The following is a 21,771-nucleotide window of genomic DNA, read 5'->3' as shown; positions in this document are numbered from 1 at the left end:
AGAATGTAGAAGACACAGGTTTGTATCTTGCCCTTCTGACACTTGCCATGCCTCTTCCCAGTGACAGTTGAACACCTCTCTTCCATCCTGGAGCAAAGCCTAATATTTTTTAAAGCCAAGAGGCTGTTTTGAAATACTGAGGAGTTGAAAAACTGGCCAGTTTCTAAACCCTTTTTGGCTGCTGACAGGAGTAATGCAGGAGCTGCTTCATCCCAAAGAGCCTTTGGAGATGATTAACAGGAGTCCCAGACGTGTGGGCTCCACCACTGACTCATGCTGCATGAGCAGTGTGGTAGGAGAACGCTGTCATCCCGCACAGCCAGTGGCAGCTCTGCTCCCCACACCCACTTGGTTCTTAAATTATTGCAGAATCTTGGAGGCAACCTGGTATTTTCAGAAAGAGTTGTAAGGATCTGCCAACGTTGGTCAACTCTTTCTGCCTGTTGTCTGTAGCCAGAATTAATCTACAGAAAGTCCCTGAGGGCGGGGAGCCCAAGAGGTGCAGGCTGGCATGGTCACTGCCATCTCATCCCTCTTTTCCCAGATGTCCTGCTGCCTGCATCCTGCCTGCTGGGGAGCTCTCAGCAGGGACCTTCTCTCATTGCCAGGATGGAGGGTGTAGTCAGCAAAGCAGAGGGATTAGTCAGGCATCTTGCAAGCTGGAATATTCTGAATTCACTTGCACCTGTGGCCTTTTCTGCCCGTGAGTAGATGGCTTCAAGATCAAAGAGCCCTGCAGAGCTCAGAGAATCAGTCTGTTTGCCTTCTCCAGCCATTTGTGTTGCACTGTGTCCTCCTCTCTGAGGAAGATGCAATCTAAATCTTGTGTGAATGCCATCTGCTGGGTTTTCTAAATTTATTATTTGGGCCATGGTGTCTCTAGGTCTAGTGAACTGCACCCTAGTGAACGGCCTCCTAGCAGACTGGAAGAGGCATTTGGTGTTCCAGGGAGCTCTGTTGTGTGGAACAAAGGCAAAATGGTGTCATCTAAAATGGAGGCTTCCTGCTGGCTGTCACATAACTAATCACTGCAGCTCTCCTCACTTCAGAATTGTTCAGCTCTTGGTGAAATGTGTAGTCCACCTGCCCAGAATGTTTCCTGGTTGCTCCTTAAAAGCATTCCCTGTCTCATCTGGAGCTTGGAAGGTCCTAACCATCCTTTTCAGTCTCATGCCCCAAGGAGTAGGACTTTTTTCACATCCCCTTTAGCTCTTACCCAACCTAAACCTCCAGTCCCCTTCAACTCTCTCAGGTTCTCTAAATGAAATGAAAAATGAGTTGTCCTTGAGGACTCTGGCACAGGCAGGAAAGCAGAGGGTGTAGCAAAGCTCCCATCTCTGAGTTTCTGTGCATGAGGCTGTCAAAATGCAGTAGGAAAGGCAGCAAGTGTTTGTTTTCTGTGTTTTGAGGAGAGGCATTGATAACAATGCACATTCTAGCACCTGTGTTAGTTGGGGAGTGAATCTGTGGCTGCACGTGACACACTTTGCAAAATTAATGAACACTCTTTCATGAATGATTTATCCTGACAGCTAAAGGTTAAAGTGTCTTGTACTAAAGATGCTGAGGGGTGCTTTTCTATATTGATCCATAAATAATTAGCTGTTTGTAATTAGTTAAAGATTCCCAGTCAGATAGATACAGAGAATTTTTCTGGCCTCGAGTTATTTGCTGTGGTATTTTTGTAGGCTCAGATCAAGCATTTTAACTTAATTGGAAAAAGTGTAGAAATGTGTCAGTTCTGATGGTCCATCTTTTACTAAAGGTCTGTGAGAAGTCTCCTCCAAGGCCAATGAGTGAGCAGATTGCTGGAGAAAAGTTGGCAACAGAAGGGAGTTTATCCCTTTCTCCCCTTCTACTTCAAAGCAGCTCAAGTCTTGTTCTGTGACTTAAGCAGCTGCAACAGGGGTTTAGCAGCTGCACAACTCCCCTCACATCCTGTTCTCCTTTTACTTTTCTCCCTTTAAAATCTGCTTCTATCTTGATCTGTACAGAAATCACTAATCTCTCTCAACCATAAACGAGGGTTTATGCTCACAACCCACCAATGTTGAAGGGTTTTCTGAGTCAAACAGACACCAAAACCTTTTCCTAAAAGACACTGATGCCAAAGAGGGGTGTGTATGTTTGGGGTTAGAAGGGGAAGAGCATCATGGAGCTGTGAGGACACGGCCTCTGGGGAGCAAAGGGTGAATAATGTCTGGGTGAGGTGTTTCCAATTGCAAGGAGCAGTCAAGAGCATGAAGAGCATCGAGTGAAGCTGGCCCAGGGTGAGATGGAGAGATTTGTTTGTGGAAGGTGGGCAGGTTAATGCTGCACAGTGTGACCACAGAGAAGTGCTGGAGCTGGCAGAGGGGAAGCAGTCCAAAAAACCAGCTGGAGAGGTGGGATGCACAGGAGATGGCAGCATGAGTCCAGGGAAGGAGAGGGGCTGTGTAAGACAGATGTCAGAGGGGGTCTGGAGAGGCAGCTGAATAGCATCCAGCTCACTGGGATTTATTTACAAGTGAAACAGTTCTCAGAATTTTAAGATTCTTTTTTCCTTCTCTCTTTTTCTTGGCATCAGTCTGTGTAGATGTAAGGAGTTCATATAGGCTGCCTCCGTGTGGGAAGTAGACATATATGTATATATATCCATATGTATATTTGGTGCTGCTGGTGAAATTGCTGGTTTTCATTTGCCTGCAGGAAAAAACTGGCCACACCTGCATAGAATTATGGCTGATTTACTGTGGTCAGTTTCCTTGAGAGAGACATTTTGATTGTCTTCAAAACTTCTTACTATAAGCCTCTCCATGCCCCTCTAGTATCTATTTTTAAATGTTAATGGAGTGAGAAGGTAAATCAGAAAATATGGAGAAGACATTTGATGTAGGTGAGCTGCATTTAGCTCAGAAGGAGGAGCCAACCTGGCAGGCACCTTCCTTCTCACTACAACTGGCTTTACACTTTCTCTTCCTCTCTGTGCTCAACATGAATGTCTGCAAACTGGAAAGTATTTGGTCAGTGAGAGTCTCTTTGCTGCTGTTCCCAGGATTCTGGGGTTTCCATTATCAATGTCCCACTTGCTGACTTTGTGGATGAGCCCTGAAATCTTGTGAAATCTGCACAAGAGATTGTGTTCAAGTCGAGGCATGGGGAGCTGTTACTATAAGGAGTTCTGCAGGGCACTGATTGCTGACTTGGGTCATTGAGTAAGAAGAAAGGGGGAGATGGTGAAAAAGAATTAATTGGTCTGAAAAATCCTTAATTTCTAACTTTCTCAGAAGTGGTTACCTCCGTATCTTCTGTGATGGGTTTTTTTTAAGTTTTGTTCTTGTACAAATTATGCTTGGTTGCTTTGTTTTCCTTTTCTAAACTTGTGTGTGCCTGGCAGTCTGGACCCCAAACATCTGCAGCAACATTATTTTCAGCTGAAGGTCTTGCTTGTTGGGAGGGTTTTAGGTGGCCCTGCCAAGTTACAGGCTCAGGATACAGTAACAGACACCAGAACAGCAGCTTTAGGGATCAATAATTCATCTCCAGATAATGCTGCAGTAACAAATACAGATCAGCAGCACCATTATCCAGGTCAGAACTACAGCAAATCCAGGAATTTACCAGTACTGGAATGGTTGTCTTTGGTGTGTGGGAATATTGTATAAGGCAATAGCAGCCTCACACCTCTCCTGTGTGCACTCAACATGAAATATTGTATAAAGCAGTAACAGCCCCTCACAAGTTAATATTTTTGGTCACTAGACAGTTCATGTGTGTTGTCCTTGTAGAAAATTGTGTACTTTGAGGTCTTGTAGCCTCCTACAGAAGTTTTATGATTACAGTGATGCTCTGATACATTAGACTTAGGAGGCAATTCTTAGTGTATTAACTGTAGTCTTTCTGTACTTGTGTTTTAGCTGGAAGAGGAGAGATCAGTACTCAATAACCAGTTATTAGAGATGAAAAAGAGGTAAGTTGTTTTTTCTGATGTGAGTTTAACTATGCAGTCTGATACAAAAACTTCAGAAAACGTAATACAAGGACAGTGCTAAGAAAAAAAATTATTTTCTATTGTATCAGTTAAAAGTCCTGAGGTTGTTCCACAGATTGGCTTACAGATTCTGTCTTCCCCATTTTCTTTATTTAAAGTGAAATGGAAATGTAATAATATTAATTTAAGAACATGTTAAGCAGTGGTATTTACCATTTCCTCTTCAGTTATGCACCTCTTGTGTCCCAGTAGTTCTCTTTGTTTTCAGTACCCACTTTAGTGTTTGGTTTTAGTCTGCCCTGAATTTTGGGTTGTCCATCAGTCTGACAAATATCTGTGTGTGCAGCTCTGAGCCATCAAGTTCTTAAGGAGCAATGGGAAAGCACAGTGAGGCTACAGACTGTTACTTTTTAAAAATAATAAATAAAAGCAGCAGTTTTTCAGCCTTGACTGGATTGTTCTCCTGGTTTGGGGATATGGAGTTCCTATTGCAGTTCATTCAGCACCGTTTTTAAATGCCAGGAGATTTGTCCTGGGTGATGGGGGCATCCATTTGTAAACTGTGCTGATCAACAAAAGGCCTGAGTTACAAAATTTCCTGTCTCTCTGCAATGTATGGAGAGCTCATTGGCCAAGTGCCACAATGGCTTCAGGAAAATGTGAGCTTTTCAGAAGCTGTTACAGAAATCCTGAGGGGAGGATGCAGCTCTCCATGGCACCAAGGGTGTTCCAGGAAAAGCAAACAAACCCCTGTTAAATTTCCTGCATTAGTAATGGTTGCAACAAAGAAGAGTTGAGTGGCACTCTGGTGTTTGTGCACATCCTTAGCTGCTCAGCATCATACCCTCTTCCCTTTTTTATTCCCTAATAATCTGTTATTTGGGAGTTAGGTTCAAATTAGGTCACATCTCTGGAAGCACTTTTCCTGCCTCCCTCCAACCCACAGGGATTCTCTTCCACTATTTTGGCAACTCCCTCTTATCAAACAGTCCAGCTAGGAGTAACAGGAGTTGGATATTGGTGAATCTGAGGGGGTTCTGTGTTACTGCAGCTCGTGAGGTTCGTTGTGGGTTGCTGATTGTCTGACTGTCTTTGAGCCTGCACTATTTATCAATACTCATTTCATTCCTCTCTCTTCCCTTTCCTGCCCTTGCTTCCCTTGCTATATCTGTGTGTCTTTAATGGTAAGACTCAAGAAAGTCTATCCACGTTACAATAAATAATTATTTTGATTTTTTTTTTTTTTTTAAGTAAAGTTGTTGTACATATTTTGGCTGCTTTTGTCCCTTGGTGTCTTGCTTTCGTTTTGTAAAATATTCAGCAAAATATATATATAGATATATATATGCAAAAAGTTTATCTTTTTTACCAAAGCAAAAAAGCCCCTGGGTGCAAATTTCGTTCTCCCTTACAGTATTTTGCATTTCTACTCCATGTTTCTAACATGTGGTTCTTGTTATCTTGCATTTTTAAAGCTTGCCCAGTAACACTTTAAGGTATTTGCTTCATTCTTAGAATATCTTATTTTTGTAGTAAGGGAAGAATCTGGGTGATCTTTATTTTTTTTTTTATGTTAAAACAAAACAAAAACCTCTCTCTCCCCTGGCTACTACACACTGCTTAAAACATGATTTAACCTTCTCAAGAAAGTGAAACTTTAAAACATCATGAGAAATCAGTCATTGTTGTTTCTCTTTAGCCCTTGCTGGCAAGCAGATGATTTTGGACTTAAATTGGCAGAGAAAAAGCTTAAGTTCATTGAATCAATTCACCTTTTTTTTTTTTCCCCTGATAAAATAAATTCTTTCCACAAGATTTTTCTTGCAAGTTATCACTCTGTAGTTATTTCACATTCAACCTGTGCTCCTTATGGTTCCTCTCTCCTATGAATCACTCTGCAAATGATCCTGAAGCTGAGAGCATCAGTGGGGTCACCTCTCCACTGGTGCTGGAAGCAAACTCAGAGCTACACTTGCCTATAAGTAATTATAAAATATAAGTAATTATGAAATCATTATAAAATATAAGTAAGTAGTGACACATACCTGCTACATGTGTAGTTCTTCCACTTTCAGCATTTTAGAGGGCCTCCCACTGGAGCTGTAAACTCTGGTTCCTGGAGAGACTGCTCTGTAAAAGAAAAAAACAATGTTATGGTACAGGGTCCTTTTTCCCCCCTCTTGTTTTCTCCTCTTTTTTCTTCTCTTGTTTCTCTCCCCTTGTCTTACAGTATTCCCAACTCCTATATTGAACTAGTAAATATATATTTATATGCTCACAAAATGTTTGCCTTTTTCAACCTCCTAAATGCTTGTGGCAGTTGAAACCAAGCCAAATAAATGGCAAGTTAATCATAATTACACAAAAAAGCATATTTGGTCTTGAGCTCTAAAATTAAGGTCTGGCCAAAAAAGTGGAAATCAAGAAACAAGCTCTTGAGCACGAGATGAGTCACTGGGGTTTCCATCTGCCCTTCTACAGCTGTGTGCAAAACAAAGGGAAGCCTGGGGGAAGTCTCAGGTAGAGGAGAGCTTGTGAGCAGTTGTTTAAATGCAGTAATTCCCAGGTGTGCATTCCCACTGCTGTAGGTGAATGCTGGATTTGCAGCTCTGTGCACTGGAGAGGGCAGCTGTGTTCTGCTGGCAGCATCTCACACCTTGGTGGCACATTTCTTCCCCACACCACCACCCCCCTGCACCTTTGATCCAGTTCAGCAAAGCATTTAATAAAAACATGGGTTAGGCTGGAGCATGTCTGTGATCCTGCTGAAGAACACCAGGACTGCTCTCGTGCTTTTACTGCTTTGCTGAGTCAGGGCTGGTGGGGAGATGTATTAAATGCCATTGTCCTTTTGGTTTTTGTGAACAGGAGCACAGCATCAATTTGAAGGCAAAATGGTGCAGTCTGCAACTTGTTGTGTTCCTGCTTCTGTTAATTCTCTCATTGTGAAAATATACCAAACCCCAAATCAACCTTTTGGTGCTTGTTTGGTAGCTGCACTGGCTTTTCTAAACCCCAGATTCTCCACTTGCTGCTTCCATTCCTGAGTATAATCTTAACAATGAAAGAATGGCATTAACTGTGCTCTCATTGTTGAGTTTCCTCTTCGAGTCAGTGAGATTTGTTGTATTTCATGGTCTGGGTATCGTGGCTCTCACTAACTGTAGACCCTGGATATGAAAATTCCTATATTTGACCTTAATATGTCCCCTGCCCACTGAGCATCCTCACACAGACACCTCCTGGATCCCTGAGCTGTCCTGACAGTGCAGTTTGTTTCGTTACTTAATGAACTCATTACCTCACTTTGGAGTCTTGGCTGCTCTGTGGCTTTTGTGCAGTGCAGGTACCCAAACTTGGCTTCAGCACTCTGAGCCACTGAGACCCTGATCACCTGCACCCAGATTTATGGAACTGTCCAGAAAAAAGGCTGCACCTGCAGCAGCCCTGCTGGACACAGCCTGGTGCACTGACCAGCAAGTTTCTCTTCTAGATAAGTAACCACAGATTTGGGAGAAATAAGAATTTGGGTGGTTTTGTGTTGGGTTTTTTTTAAGCAAACAAAAACCTTTCAGCTTATAAGGAAGTTTTGTAGCAGTAGTTCTGACACCAGAGGACAGTTGCTCACTGGGGTGTGATGTGTGACCTGTCAGGAAGAGTTGTTGGCATCAGGGTGAGGATCTCATAGCTTTGGTGCCTTAAGACCCCTTAAGGCAGGGTTTGTGGGCAGAAATCCTGTCTCTTCCTGGATCAGCTGGCAAGGCTGGGAAAACAGCAGATATGTACAGAGCAGGGAGCTGTGCCTGCTCTGGGGGATTTCTTTTTAACCTTTCTTCCATGAAGTAAACCAAATCCCACCTGGTTTTGTGCTGAAACAGCTGCTAAAGGCCCAGAAACTCTCAAAGTACAAGTTTCAGGAAACAATGTTACTGAAATTAGTGAGGACCAGCTGATATTTCCAGCATCATCAATGCTTTGCATGACGATCTGTATAATGAGCTTTGCATGTGTGTTTTGTTGCTTGTTAGTAATTTTTAAGAAGTAACAAAACTCTGAGTTAGGTTTTGTGGAACCTTGTGCAACATGTTTGTTTATCCTGTATCTCCCCAGTCTATTCTTGCTTCTTTAAATTCAAATGGATACCATGCTATGCAGATTCTGGCATGTACCACCTAGGTAAAGTTTTTGCTTTGTTTCCACAGTTGTAACATCTGAAATGTTTATACATTTATAAAACCTTAGTCAAGTACAGAATTGAAATTTATTTTTTAAGAACCACTTCTTCCAGTAGTCTGATACTTAAAATTAAATTAAGCTTCTTTAGGTGATCACAGTTATCTATTCTTTATATGATTTCTGGTTGTACTTGGTTTTCTTTTAGAGAATCTACATTAAAAAAAGAAATTGATGAAGAGAGAGAATCTTTACAAAAATCCATCAGTGTTACTAGTGCCTTGATCACAGAAAAAGATGAGGAACTGGAAAAACTCAGAAATGAGGTAAATGAGGCACAGTGGGATGCTTCTTGAGATGAAGATATGGCTGGAAGTACCTGGCTTTGTATGCTCTCTACTGAAGAGTTGGCCAATGCTTTTTCTTTATTAATTTAGCTGGTTATGCATTATAATTAAATCCTTTGGCTACCTGTGCCTCTTTGGTGCCTTATAATGTAAATTTTTGGTGCCTATTTTACCTTTACTGCTAAAGATGTTGCCTTGGTGCTCTAACTTCATTCTGGAAGGCCTGAGCATTCTCAAATAATTGTTACAGATCACGGTGCTCCGTGGAGAAAACGCTTCTGCAAAAACCTTGCAGTCAGTGGTTAAGTCACTGGAGTCTGATAAACTGAAACTTGAGGAAAAGGTGAAGAACTTGGAGCAAAAACTCAAGGAAAACAAGGAACAGCCTTTAACTGTAACCAGCTCCTCAGGTAAGGCAGAGCCTCTCGCTGCCCCTGTGCCTTCAGCTTCACTCTTGCAGATTTTTGCAACTTGAGAGACTGTCACATTGTTTCAGTCTCTGATTAAGCCGTTGTATGCTTCATGATTTACATTACTTGATACTCACACTCTGTTTTGGTTTTGTTGTTCTTTTCCTTTCAAGGTGACATTGCTGCTAATCTACTTCAAGATGAAATTGCAAAAGAGAAGCAGGTATTTGACCTGAAACACCAGTGTGCAGAAACAGCAGTCTCTGCAGGCAGAGTGGAATATTTTTTCCAAAAGCAGTTCCTAATCAGATTTATCTTGTAACCTCCTTCTCCTGAAGGGAAATACTAATGGCAGGAAATACTAAGAATCAAGTGATGAGTGTGGAGAAGTGGTTTAGGTTATTGGAACCCGAGGAAGCAAGCAGGAAAGCAGGGGTGGCAAGTTTTGAGCTGCAGCCTGCTGGTGAGGCACAACCCAGCAGCACACCCTCAGAAATTGCTTCCTGCTGTTCACACCAAAGATTTATTGGATGTGAACAAGGAATAAGGTGGGGCCCACCTGAATCTGTGGTGTTTTCCCTCCCTGGTACTTGAGCTCACGTGGTTCTTCTAAGTTTTTCACTTGAAAATGTTGATTTTTGCTTCTTGACTGCAGAATGTTACTCAGAATGGGGGGTGGCAGCAGTGGGGCAGGGAGGTTGCTGAGTGTGTGCATGGTGATGGGAAAATGGGTCCTCAGAGTATGGTGTAATCATCATGAGGGTGTGAAGCAGTGCTGTGCCACAGGCAGCCTGGGACAGCAAACACTGGGGAAACACAGAGCAGAATCACCTGCTCATTATAAAAAGCCCTTTTTAGATCACTGATGTCTTTCTCTGTTTTTCTGCTCCCTTGAATTCACCTGCTGATGGCCGTGCTTCCTGCCAATCAGGGCGAGGTTTGTTCCATTTCTTGGCTTTGTTTTATTCATGATGTTAATTTGCCAGGCATTCCTTGATCACATTCAGCAGTGACCTGCTGACCTCTCTGGCCCAAACTGGCTTTGGGAGATCCCATGTGGGTGGGCAGTGCTGTCCCAGTGCCCCTCCCAGGACAGCTCAGCGAGCACCCAGCAGAGCTGCAGGTCAGGAGGGACAGAAGCCTTGTTCTGATCAGAATCACACAGTGTAAGCATTAAAAAAAGAATTCAATGTATCCGTGGTGGGTTGAGACCCACCAGTGTCTCAGGGGTGCTGGCTGGGTGGAACTACCTGGCTCCCTGGACAGAAATCACCCTGAGGGGGTCAGAGGTGCCTTGGAACTCCTGGCCCTTTTTCTCTCTAATACCACGATCCAGTGGTGTCATTTTGTGGGGTTTTTGTTTTCCTTTGGTGCTCACAGCCCTCAGCCTGACAACTGTCCTGGTTCTTGACTACCCTAGATTGACTTCCTGAATTCAGTGATAGTGGATCTGCAAAGGAGAAATGAAGAACTGAACTTGAAAATACAAAGAATGTGTGAAGCAGCCCTCAATGGCAACGAAGATGAGATAAATAACTATGACAGGTATCGACCTCAGAGAACCTCAGCCTGTGTTTGGGGAGCTGCTGGTAGCAGTCAGTCTGCACCCTGCACCAGCCTGATCTCAGCTGTCAGGAAGGACAAATGTAGCTGGGATGGTTTGAGCCAGTTTCTAATTTTAGTAATTTTACTCCTCAGTGAAGTTTTTTCTAAGTAATGAAACTTCTGAGTTACTGATTGAGTCCAGCTTTCTCTTTAGGTGGTGCAAATGATCCCCTGTAGGTACCCTCACAAACACTGATACCTTGTAACTTATTTGCTGTCAGTCTTGGTGGATTCTGGCACTTTCCAAAGTTAGCAGAGTCTTTGCTCTCAGGGGACTGGTGGGAAGATGAGTCCAGAGAAACAGAGCCCAAACCTGTTTGATACATTGTGACTTCAGATCTCTCAGGGGAAAAGATTACTTTACATTTGTTTCTTTTTTAAATAACCTGCAAATATTTGCACAAACAGGGCAGTCTGTTTAGTAAATATTACTGTGTAGGGGGTTCTGGGCGTACTCAATAATCCCCAGATGCCTTTACTCTGGGGGTGGCAAAGGGGAAGCACCCATCCTGACTTGTGCTCTGATCTCACAGTGAGGAAGAAAGTTTGTCAAAGAAGAAACCTCGGCTCTTCTGTGACATCTGCGGCTGCTTTGATCTGCACGACACCGAGGATTGCCCCACCCAGGCCCAGGGGCTGGAGGAGCCTCCACACTCTGCTCACCACGGCAGCAGGAGGGAGGAACGGCCCTACTGTGAGACCTGTGAGGTGTTTGGGCACTGGACAGCTGACTGCAACGATGATGAGACCTTCTGAGACCTCCTGGGGACCTCCTGATGGAGAGCTTCTGAGGAGACCTCCTGATGGGGACCTTCTGATGAGGATGTCCTGATGGGGACTTCCTGATGAGACCTTCTGATGGTGTCTTCCTGATGGAGACCTCCCAGAAGACCTTCTGAGGAGACCTCCTGATGGGGTCCTCCTGATAGGGTCCTCCTGATAGGGTCCTCCTGATGAGACCTTCTGATGGGGAGCTTCTGATGGAGACCTTCTGAGGAGACCTCCTGATGGGGTCTTCCTGATGGGGTCCACCTGATGGAGACCTTCTGGAAGACCTCCTGATGAGACCTGATGGGACCTCCTGATGGGGACCTCCTGATGGGGACCTCCTGATGGGGACCTCCTGATGCAGTGCCCAGCCAGGACTGTCCGTGCACCCTGAGGGGACAGTTTCCACCACCAGCATTTGTCTGTGCTGAATGTCAGGACAAGGGACACCATTTCTTGGCCCCCTTGCTCCCATTCCCCATCCCCATCCACTCCAGAATCAGAACATTGATAAAGAATTTGCTGCCCTGTGTCCCTTTAATAAACTTTTAAGTGAAATATAAATAAATGATTTAACAAACTACTTTATGCTGTTTCTTCCCAGGTTCTGGGTTTGTTTCCCACTCTTAACAAGAAGTGCCCCTGTGCTGTTGCATCTGTTGATGGAAAAACATGTATAGGAATGAAGCACTAGAGTTATATTAAAGCTTATTTAAATACCTTAAAATTATGCTGTTAATTTTCGTATTTGCACTAAAACCATTTTAAGGCTGAATTTGTAAATTTAGATTTTTAAGCTTTCTGGGTTTGGTTTTTTTTTTTGACACTGGACTGGGTTGAGAGATGTTTCATCTTTATCTTCACTGAACTCATTTGGTTGTGGTTTGGCAGGGTGGGGGTTTGAGGTGAACTCACAGAGCAGGTAAGACACAGCTGCTGCAGGGTTCCTCAGAAACCTTTATGCTGTGCACACCTGAACAGTTTCTGGGACATCCTCTTGGGGTTGTTTTGGGGTTTTTTTTTGCGTTCTTTCAGCTTCTCTATAGTGTGTGTGTATATATGCATATATATATATTAAAATTATATTTTGGAAAAAAAAGAAGTGTGTTTTCTTTCGTGTCTTTCAGTTGTGGGAGCAGGCTGGGTGTGGGGACACGTTCCCTGCGGCTGCTCTGGGTCCCGCCTCCCGCGCCGAAGCGGAATTTGGGGGGAAACGCGCGGGTTTGGGGCGGGGCGGGGCGGTGCCGCCTGGCGCCCGCTAGAGGGCGCTGTGCCGCCGAGGGACCTGCGCGGCCCCACCCCCTGGAGTCACGTGGTGCGCGGCAGGTGACCGCGCAGTCACGTGAGCAGAAGGGCGGTGATGGCGGCGCACCTGAGCTCCGGGCGTGTGAATCTGACGGCGCTGCGGGAGGCGGGACGCAGGGAGCTGCGGGAGTTCCTGGACAAATGCGCGGGATCCAAGGTGGGGGGGGGAAGGACGGGGATACGGGGACATCACGGGGACACGGCACCGGCCGGGCCCGCGCATCACGCCTCTCTCTCCCGCAGGCCATCGTGTGGGACGAGTACCTGACCGGGCCTTTCGGGCTGATCGCGCAGTACTCGCTGCTGAAGGTAAAGGCTGGCGGGGCCGGTCCCTCGGTTTTGTCCTTCGGTGTCTCCTTGGCTGCCGTCCCTGTCCCCAGCGCTCGTCCCCCCCCAGTCAGCTACCGAGGCTGTTGTGTCCCTGCAGGAACATGAGGTGGAGAAGATGTTCACGCTGAAGCCGGGCCGCCTGCCCCCCGCAGACGTGAAGAACGTCATCTTCTTCGTCAGGCCCAGGCTGGAGCTGATGGACATCATCACTGACAACGTGCTGAGGTCCGGCGGGTGCTGGCGGGGAAGCAGCGGCTCTGAGGGTTGCTGGGGGGCTCCTCTCCCTGGGAGCCGCCGGGGATCTCGCTGAGGGAGGAGCCAGGTCTGGCCTGACTGCCCCGTGCTTTGTCTGGGCTCAAAACAGGGAAGCAGCCACTGGAAGTGCAGCACAGCTGCTCTCGGGGTGTGAGAGGTTAGGAGGGCAGTGGGGGTTTCACTCAGGCTGGGTGTGCAGAGGGTGCAGTCCTTGTTACAAGGATGTACAGTCCTAATAATTAGCTGGCACGAGCCCTGCTTTGATTGACCTTCCTTTTGGGAACTGCAGGGAAACCAGCTCCCTCTGCCCTGGCCTCAGACCCGAGGCTGCGGACACGTTCTGCTGGGTAAAAAAAAAAAAACAAACCATTCAGACAGGAGGCTGGGAATGGTGTTTGGCAGTGACAAGCAGCACAGCATTCCTGTGCCCCTCACCTGCACAGCTAAGTTTGCTCTGCCCCACCTGTGACCCTTCCAGGGAAGACCGAGGCCGTTCTCCCCAGAGGGATTTCCACATCCTCTTCGTGCCGCGGCGCAGCCTGCTCTGTGAGCAGTGGCTGAAGGAGCAGGGTGTGCTGGGCTCCTTCATCCACCGGGAGCAGTACAGCCTGGACCTGATACCCTTCGATGGGGACCTGCTCTCCATGGAGTCTGAGAGTGCATTCAAGGTAAGCACGTGGCTCAGCCTGAAGGGGAAACGCTGTGCAGGTCTGTGCTGGCAGCTGGGGTTTGGCACAGGGGCTCTCAGAGGGTTTGGGGGTGGCCTGCAGAGTGGTTTGATCCAGGGTGCTGAGCTGAGCCTGCACTTCTTGGTGTGTTTTCTGAGAAAAGGTTGAAGGAATAATCAATCACTGTGTCAAGATGCACCCTTGTTCCTCCAGATTTAGGAGCTGGTGTTATTTTCACACATTGAGCATTCGTGAAGTGTAAAATATATGGTTACAAAAGGCCAGCAGTTTGTGTCAGCAGGCAGACAAAGAGCCATGTACAGTGGTTAATGCTGCAACTCAAGAATGAATAATTGTCACACCAGCTGTGTGTCCTGTGTTCTCAGGATGCTGTGTGTGGGGACAGAAAGGTTTGAGAGTTTCTTTGGCCATCTCTGCCTCATTAAATGTAGCCCAGAGGACACATCAGAGCCTGTAGCTGCTTGTCAGCTCTGTGATCAGATTGGCCTAATCAGAAGGCAAAGTTCTTTGAAGTCACTTTCTGCCTCTTGCTCCTCTCCATCAAACTGGGACCAGCATGTGGGGTTCAGAACTAACACAGTGCCTGGTTTGATCAAATGATTCAGTGCAGTGACAGCACACATAATGTCCATATTTTCCAGCAGCCATGGTTCTACCCCAGTCTATGTCTCCTCTGAGCTGTTCACATGGACCACGTTCTGCTGTGGGAGCAGCTGTGTTGGATCAGCATCTTCCATTGGGAATCCTTCTTGTTGTTTAGGAATGTTACCTGGAGAGTGACCAGACAAGTCTGTACCATGCTGCAAAGGGGCTGATGACACTGCAGGCTCTCTACGGAACCATCCCACAGATTTTTGGGAAAGGAGAGTGTGCCCGGGTGAGGCAAATGTTGCTGGTAAAAAAAAAAAAAAACCTAAAACTCTTGTTGTTTGGGACTGCCTTCAGGAGTGTTTGGTTAAATGCACCTGGGGGGTTTTTTTAATCCAGCCTCAGACCCTTCTTGTCATATTGAAATTCCAGGATCAGGGCCATCAGGTCTTTATCATCTCTGGCCAAAAGTACCATCTTTGCTGTTCCATAAGTCACTTGCTTTGCACCTCTTCCCATTCTCTTCCCTTACACAGGGCTGCACCCCAACTCCCATGAGCATGTGCTTGTAGGGAATCAAATCCATCAGTCAGGGCCTGCCCCATAACCACCCCCGATGTGATTTCTTTCCAGCACGTGGCCAACATGATGATCAGGATGAAGCGGGAGTTCCCTGGCAGCCAGAACTCCATCTTTCCTGTCTTTGACACCCTCCTGCTGCTGGACCGCAACGTGGATCTGCTGACACCGCTGGCGACCCAGCTCACCTATGAGGGGCTGATAGATGAGATCTATGGGATTCAGAACAGTGAGTGCTGCCAGGCCTGGGGCGGTGGGGCTCTGCTGCACTAGGGGATGGTGATGTGGGAGCAGCTCACCTGAACTTAGTTCAGTCTCAAGGTAGAGCTCATCAAGATCATCCCTGGCCCTCTTTTTGCCTAGGAGGGGGAGCTGAGTGCAGTGCATGGGTATGGAGTGGGCATATTTTGGGTGCTGGCTGAGTGCAGACACGGTGACACGGGAGCAGAGATGTCAGTGTGTGCCACCACACCCAGGCTGGGTGGTCAGAGGGGAGCACTTTGTGAAAGGCCATTCCAAGTGCTCTCCTGCTCTTTCAGAGGAAGGCAGATAAACTCCACAGAGGCATTTATAGGTTTCAATCCCTCCTGCTGTACTGGAGGCTGGCGAGAAGGCTGCCCCCAAACATCTTTGAAAACAAGGTAGCATTTGGGTTCTGATCACTTCTGTTTCTGTATGGGTCCCTGGGTGAGTTCAGGGAGACTCTCCTTATTCAACACATTTGCACTGTGTCGTGTGGGTGTTTATGCAGCTTTGCTGCTCAGAACTCTTTCCAATTCAGGGCACAATTTCTACATCCTGCTTGTCTTATCTCCTGGTGGTGAAGTTCCAGTTTCCAGTCCTTACAGGGTTATTTCTCTCCATTTGGCAGCTTATGTGAAACTGCCACCTGAGAAGTTTGCTCCAAAGAAGCAGGGTGAGGGTGGGAAAGATCTCCCCACAGAACCCAAGAAACTCCAGCTGAACTCTGCTGAAGAGCTGTATGCTGAAATCAGAGACAAGAACTTCAATGCTGTGGGCTCTGTGCTGAGCAAGAAAGCCAAGATCATCTCAGCAGCCTTTGAGGTGAGGCCTGTATCCAGCCATGCATCCCTTGGGCATTTGTGTCACCAGGTAAATCCCAGTCTGTGTTCAGCAGAGCTGTGACTGGCAGCTTGAGCTGTTGCCATGGAGTAATCCCCCAGCCAGAGGAAAAACAGGTAGTCTGCAGCAGCCCCTCCACTCTGTACCCCTGCCCTGGGATGAGAGCAGCTCTGCTTTGACTGCTCTGAATAGGTGTTGCTCACATCTCCTTGGAAGAGTTCTGTAGTATCATCTCTGTTCTGGGGCTTTTTTGAGCCTCACTTTTAAAAGCTTGTCTTGGAGTTTGCCTAAACCACATTTCTGCTTTGTGAGCCTGCAGATCCCATAATAGAAATTCTTTCTTCAGCCTGCAGAACAGTCTGGTGCTGCTTCCTTTCAAAGAAGCCAAAGGTTAATTTTAGCATACTGATCAATTCCACTTAGCTGCTGTTGTTGCCTGTTAACTGAAAAGTCCTTTTCCCTTTGTATTGGCTGAGGATGCAGAGAGAAGACTTTATAAATGTCCAGAGTTTTATTTCTTACAGTGTTATGGCTGGCATGAAAACCAATAGGAATGTGGAAAAGGACAGTTGTCCTACAGGAGGTTTGCCCTCTAAGTTCATGGCAGGCAGCAGTACCTTAACTGTGTGTTCAGCCTCATGGTCTCCTAGTACATGTCTGTTAGTGCAGTGTTAGTGCTGAAGTTTCCAAAGATGGGTTATTCATAGTGGTTGTGAAGAAAAAGAAGAAATGTAAGGAATTGTCAGTGTTAACAGGTGATAATGAAACAGCAGGGTATTGGCAGCAGAGGAGTTCTTACATCGCAGGCTTCATCGTTATCACTCTCCTGCCTGCACTTGCCCACTGAAATCATTCACATGTGAGTCAAATTACTATTTTTATTCCAGGCTGCAGCCCAAATGAAATACAGACCTCTGGACTGCTCTGCCTTGTGTTTCATCAGATCCTTGCTCAGAACCTGGGACATTAGTACAGACAGACAGAGTTAATGCTGGGCTTCTGCTTGTGAGAGATGCAGACCCTGCCAGCCCAGTTCCTCAGCATCTTCCTCAGCTGCTTTGAGGGAAAACTTTCCCCATCTCCAACTGTGTTTGCCCAGAGCTCCATGTTAGGGTTAAAATGAGGTAGTTGGTGTTATTATCTGTACAAGGCCTAACCCAAGCAATGGCTTTCTTTAGGAAAGACACCATGCAAAAACTGTTGGAGAAATCAAGCAGTTTGTCTCACAGCTGCCACACATGCAGGCAGCCAGAAGCTCTCTTGCAAACCACACCTCCATTGCAGAGCTCATCAAAGACATCACCAGTGAGTATTTGTTGAATAATCTCTCTGACTAATTTAACTGTAGCAAGATGCAAGACAGTTGGCTGGACATCATTCAGCTTGCTCCATCCACTGCATCTCTGCTGAAATATTCCATGTAGAAAATAAGCTGTCAGTTGCTGCTGTACTGATTTTCATTCTTTTTCCAAAGCATCTGAAGATTTCTTTGACAATTTAACAGTGGAACAAGAGTTCATGTCTGGAATAGACACAGACAAGGTAAGAAGATAATGACAATCAGTGACTTAAGCCTTAAAAAAAAAGCAGCATATTTCTCTGGGTGGTTTCCATTTGGTTTTTTTTGAGAGGGGAAGCATCTGACCTACATGATGTCTGTCTCTTTTTTGTGTGAAGGTTGTGAGCTCACACGTGTATCTCCTTGCACATTCACAGTGTTTTCCAAGTGACATGCATTGTTGAGGGTACTTGGAGATGGGCTGTACTGTGTCCTTTGCCTGGCTGTGGTTCCTGACCATTGCCTGTAGTGCAGCTGGGGTGCTGTGAGTTGTTCAGGGGCACTGTGTGCTGTGAGGGATCTGTGAAAGATTCAAGACCATTAATCATATTTTTTAACTGTATCAGTCAAAGTACAGCTATTGCCTGTGGAATCAACATGCCTTAGAAAGATGCTGAGTGGGACCAGTGCTGGATCACTGTTTTTCAAGACGTCTTGAGCTGCCTGCAGAGCAGCTGCACACCCTCATTCTTGCTGTTTTGGAGAAAATAGGCAAAACTAAATCTTTCTTTTCAGGTCTCCCAGGCACTTTAAACCAGTCTTTAAATAACAGCTTCTGCTTGTTGCTTGTTTTTTTAATAGGTTAACAATTATATTGAAGACTGCATAGCTCAGAAGCATCCATTAATCAAGATTTTGCGTCTTGTTTGCTTGCAATCCGTGTGCAATAGTGGACTGAAGCAGAAGGTTCTGGACCATTACAAAAGAGAGATTCTGCAGGTTGGGCTGTACCTTTTACATCACTGCATTTCTGAGAAAATCCACATGAAACCCTCAGCTCTTCTGCTTGCATTCTAGACAAATGCATTACAGAGGGCAGTGTTGACTCCCAGTGTGTACAGAAAGCACTGAGGCTTCTGTCTGGGCTGATGACATGGGAGGTGCTTGTATGTGTTTTTACAGTGTGTAGATACAGAGAGGTTTGTGTCAAAGCACTTTTTGCTATCATGACTTAAACACTCATAACAAAAAACGTATTTCTAAATTAACAACTTTGCTTTTTTTTAAATAAAAAAACCCAAAAAAACCAACTTGGATTATTGACATGGAATTAACAGTGAATTCTTCATATTGCAGACTTATGGCTATGAACATATATTGACCTTAAACAACTTAGAAAAGGCAGGACTCCTGAAACCTCAGGCAAGTGGCAGGAACAACTACCCAACAATCAGGAAAACCCTGCGCTTATGGATGGATGATGTTAATGAGCAGGTAAATGGCACCTCAGCAGTGAACATTATGTCTAACGATACAGAATTACGTGCAGAAGAGAAATCCTTCATATTTTTAAATTTTATTTCTGTGGTGCTGTTTTGCAGCATGAAGTAGCACTCAGCTGAGCTCACACTGTGCTCTCCCCTGCAGAACCCCAATGATATCTCCTATGTGTACAGTGGCTACGCTCCCCTGAGTGTGCGCCTGGCACAGCTGCTGGCTCGGCCGGGCTGGCGGAGCATAGAGGAGGTTTTAAAGATGCTGCCAGGCCCCCACTTTGAGGAGAGGCAGCAGTTACCTACTGGCCTCCAGAAAAAGCGTAAGTTTTGCTTTGTTTTCCCATTTTTTTAAAAGGCAGATGCATGTGCGTTAGGCTGGAATGAGGCAGTTGGAAATGAGGGCTGGCAGAGTCCAGGCATCAATCTCCTCTCCCTGCCCCACTGCAGTATTGAACCTACCTACCCCTTTTTTAGCAGAGCTTTCTGGCCTCTTCAAAACTTTAAATCTTACACTTAGCTTGCTGTTAATGCACTGAAAATAGTAGAGTGGTACATTTGTTAAACTTCTTGACAGAGCACCAGAAACCCTAACCTTACACTGTGCTTTTAATAAGTAAGGTTACTTATTGTAATAAGTACCATTCACAGGTCAGTATCACTCCCCCAGGGGTAAGCCTGGGCTGGCAGAAACATCCTGTAACACTCCAGAGGTGGAAGCAGAGTCTGCATTTCTGGGCCCCAGTCTGCTACTCCATCCAAAAGCTTCATCACCACTTCAGCCGCTGTCTTTATTTCAGTTTGAGGTTATTCTGAGTTGACAGACAGGAGATGTAAAACTAAAGCTAAGATAACCTGTAAATTTCTCTGCATCCACAGGTCAGCAAGGGGAGAACCGAGTGACCCTGGTGTTCTTTCTGGGAGGTGTGACCTATGCAGAAATAGCTGCACTGAGATTTCTGTCCCAAATGGAAGATGGAGGCACAGAGTATGTCATTGCCACTACAAAACTGATCAATGGAACAACCTGGATCAAGTCTTTGATGGAAAAACTGGAGCCTGCCCCTTTCTAAGGTCTGTGGTGAGTGACACCAAAAGTGAAAGGCCTGTGTGACACAAGCACTTCAGCTTCTGGTCTCCTGGCACAGCTGCCTGAATGTCAGAGACACAGCACTGGAAGAAGAAGCTCTCCTGAGACCAGCTCTGATGCAGTTACCTTCATCCCTCTCTGCTCCTGTGTTCTGCTTCTGGACCTTCCACCCACTGCTTCTGGAACTTCCTAGTAGACAGGCAGTGCTGGAAGGCACTAAGGATGAAATAAACAAGAGAGATACCTGACTGTGGTCTGAATTGGCAAACAAGCACTGGGGGAGCAGGGATTTGCCCTGGTCCTCTTAGGCAAATTGCTGCTTCCTTTAATTTAAGATTAGTTTTAGTAGGAGGTGAGTACTACTTTTTTACCCTCCTAAGCTGCTGAGGAGGCAGGATGATTTCTGTTCCTGATTTCATACCAGTATCCCCAGTCTGTCTCGCTCTCATATTCCATCAATGCCCTAGATCTGTTCCTAGCAGAGATCTGTACTCAGCAGTACCCAGGATTTGTTTTCCTGCTCATCTTCCTGATGAAAGCCAGGGCACCCGTCCTTCCTGCAGCTTCAGCACATTCACATCAACAGCCAGCAGCAAAGGCCACTGATTTTTCTGACATCTTTGGAAGCTGATTGGACAATGGAATGAGAACTGCTGTAAAGGGGAAGCAGGAACTTTCTTACTGCATAGGTTTAGAAACTTACAGCTCTTGGGTATCCAGAACTAAACACCTGCAGGACCTGCTCAGCCTGTGCTGCACTGCAGGAAGGGGTCTGTTACATCTAATTGCCTCACCACACTCAAGTCCACTGTCCTGCAGGCTTTGGCCAAAGCATTCATTGGGTTTCCTGCAGCAGCACCTAACCTTGAACTGTCCACGTGCACGTACAGAGCACTGACTGAACACGACCAACTGCACCCAAATGACACGAGATGTTTGAGCATTCTGCCCTCAAAAGGCCTCAGTGTGAGATGGCTTGTTTGTCCTAGGTACACCCACCTGGCTCTGGAAAGCTCCTCCAGAGTATGAATGACATCAGTGTGTCAAGAGACACATACAAACACTCCCCATGTGGGACTCAGGCCAAAAATAGCTACATCAGTGACCCAGTAAACAACAGTGGGTTTAAAACAGACGCTTTTTTCACCCCTCCTGTTCAGTTTATAATTTGTGGTACTTGCTGCCACAAGCTGTTGGAGAGCTCAAAATGATAAAATGGAATTTTCCACAGTGTTGGTGACTGGGCCCTTGCTGCTGCTGAGCCAGTGTGTGCAAGAGGCAGCTTCTGGCTCCAGGAGATTCAGCCTTGCAAATGGCTAGAGGCGTGTGTCTGTGCAGCTGAGTGCTCTGCCTCAGCCCCTTCCCTGGACACCTGGCACTTGCTTCAACTCTGGGGCCTGTTTCACACTGCAGTTCACTCTTTAGTAGTTAAAAATAATTTTAAAAAAACCCAAACCACACAAAACAAAGAAAAAATTACACCTCACACCTTAAATTGCTCAGCAAATGGTTCTGCTCTTAGTTACCCTGACTGAAGCATAGCATGTGTCTCAAAAAAAAAAAACAAAAAAAACACCTTTGTTTTTCAAAGTTGTTACAGTTATGACTGTGGGGTTTTGCACAGTTTCTCTCCTTGGAATACAAAAATAAATAAAATAAATCCTTGCACTGTGGTGGCTGTATCCTTCTCCCTCTGTCTGGGATACCTGAATTACTTAAGTTAAAACTATTTTTCTAACATCTGGATGGTTTTGCACTGATTACATACTGTTCTGCCACTTACCATACTACATCAGAAATATTTATG

The 21,771-nt window shown here is 45.8% G+C and overlaps 2 protein-coding genes and 1 long non-coding RNA gene across 9 annotated transcripts in view; 2 read left to right on the top strand and 1 right to left on the bottom strand.

Annotated features, from left to right (window-relative positions):
- CLIP1 (CAP-Gly domain containing linker protein 1) overlaps positions 1-11,369 on the top strand; it is a 65,066-nt gene extending 53,697 nt beyond the window's left edge. For 4 of the 7 annotated variants that reach the window (XR_011729603.1, XR_011729601.1, XR_011729602.1 and 1 more), the window contains 5 exons: positions 3,897-3,949; positions 8,352-8,469; positions 8,741-8,900; positions 9,074-10,445; positions 11,039-11,176. Coding sequence is in view for 3 of the 7 variants with exons in the window: in XM_071762709.1 (XP_071618810.1) it covers positions 3,897-3,949; positions 8,352-8,469; positions 8,741-8,900; positions 9,074-9,123; positions 9,832-9,837; positions 10,321-10,445; positions 11,039-11,261 (735 nt within the window). In the remaining 4 variants the exon portion in view is untranslated. Of the gene's footprint in view, positions 1-3,896; positions 3,950-8,351; positions 8,470-8,740; positions 8,901-9,073; positions 10,446-11,038 lie in introns of those variants that run through there. The other 3 variants (XM_071762709.1, XM_071762706.1, XM_071762707.1) reach the window with 3 other exon arrangements.
- Positions 1-21,771, bottom strand: part of LOC139804917 (uncharacterized) — a 44,572-nt gene that overhangs the window by 19,857 nt on the left and 2,944 nt on the right. Inside the window, exon 2 of the long non-coding RNA XR_011729604.1 lies at positions 6,016-6,100. This is a non-coding gene — a long non-coding RNA (uncharacterized lncRNA). The remainder of the gene's footprint in view (positions 1-6,015; positions 6,101-21,771) is intronic.
- Positions 12,615-21,629, top strand: VPS33A (VPS33A core subunit of CORVET and HOPS complexes). The gene is made up of 13 exons (XM_071762711.1): positions 12,615-12,735; positions 12,822-12,887; positions 13,006-13,133; positions 13,642-13,831; positions 14,613-14,729; positions 15,074-15,248; positions 15,891-16,084; positions 17,281-17,407; positions 17,577-17,644; positions 18,243-18,380; positions 18,738-18,875; positions 19,029-19,197; positions 19,754-21,629. The coding sequence occupies exons 1-13, from the start codon at positions 12,634-12,636 to the stop codon at positions 19,945-19,947; spliced, it is 1,806 nt and encodes a 601-aa protein (XP_071618812.1). The 5' UTR covers positions 12,615-12,633; the 3' UTR covers positions 19,948-21,629.

Source organism: Heliangelus exortis, chromosome 19, assembly GCF_036169615.1.
Source record: "Heliangelus exortis chromosome 19, bHelExo1.hap1, whole genome shotgun sequence".
Classification (NCBI taxonomy): domain Eukaryota; kingdom Metazoa; phylum Chordata; class Aves; order Apodiformes; family Trochilidae; genus Heliangelus; species Heliangelus exortis.
This window is presented reverse-complemented; position numbering and strand designations above follow the sequence as displayed.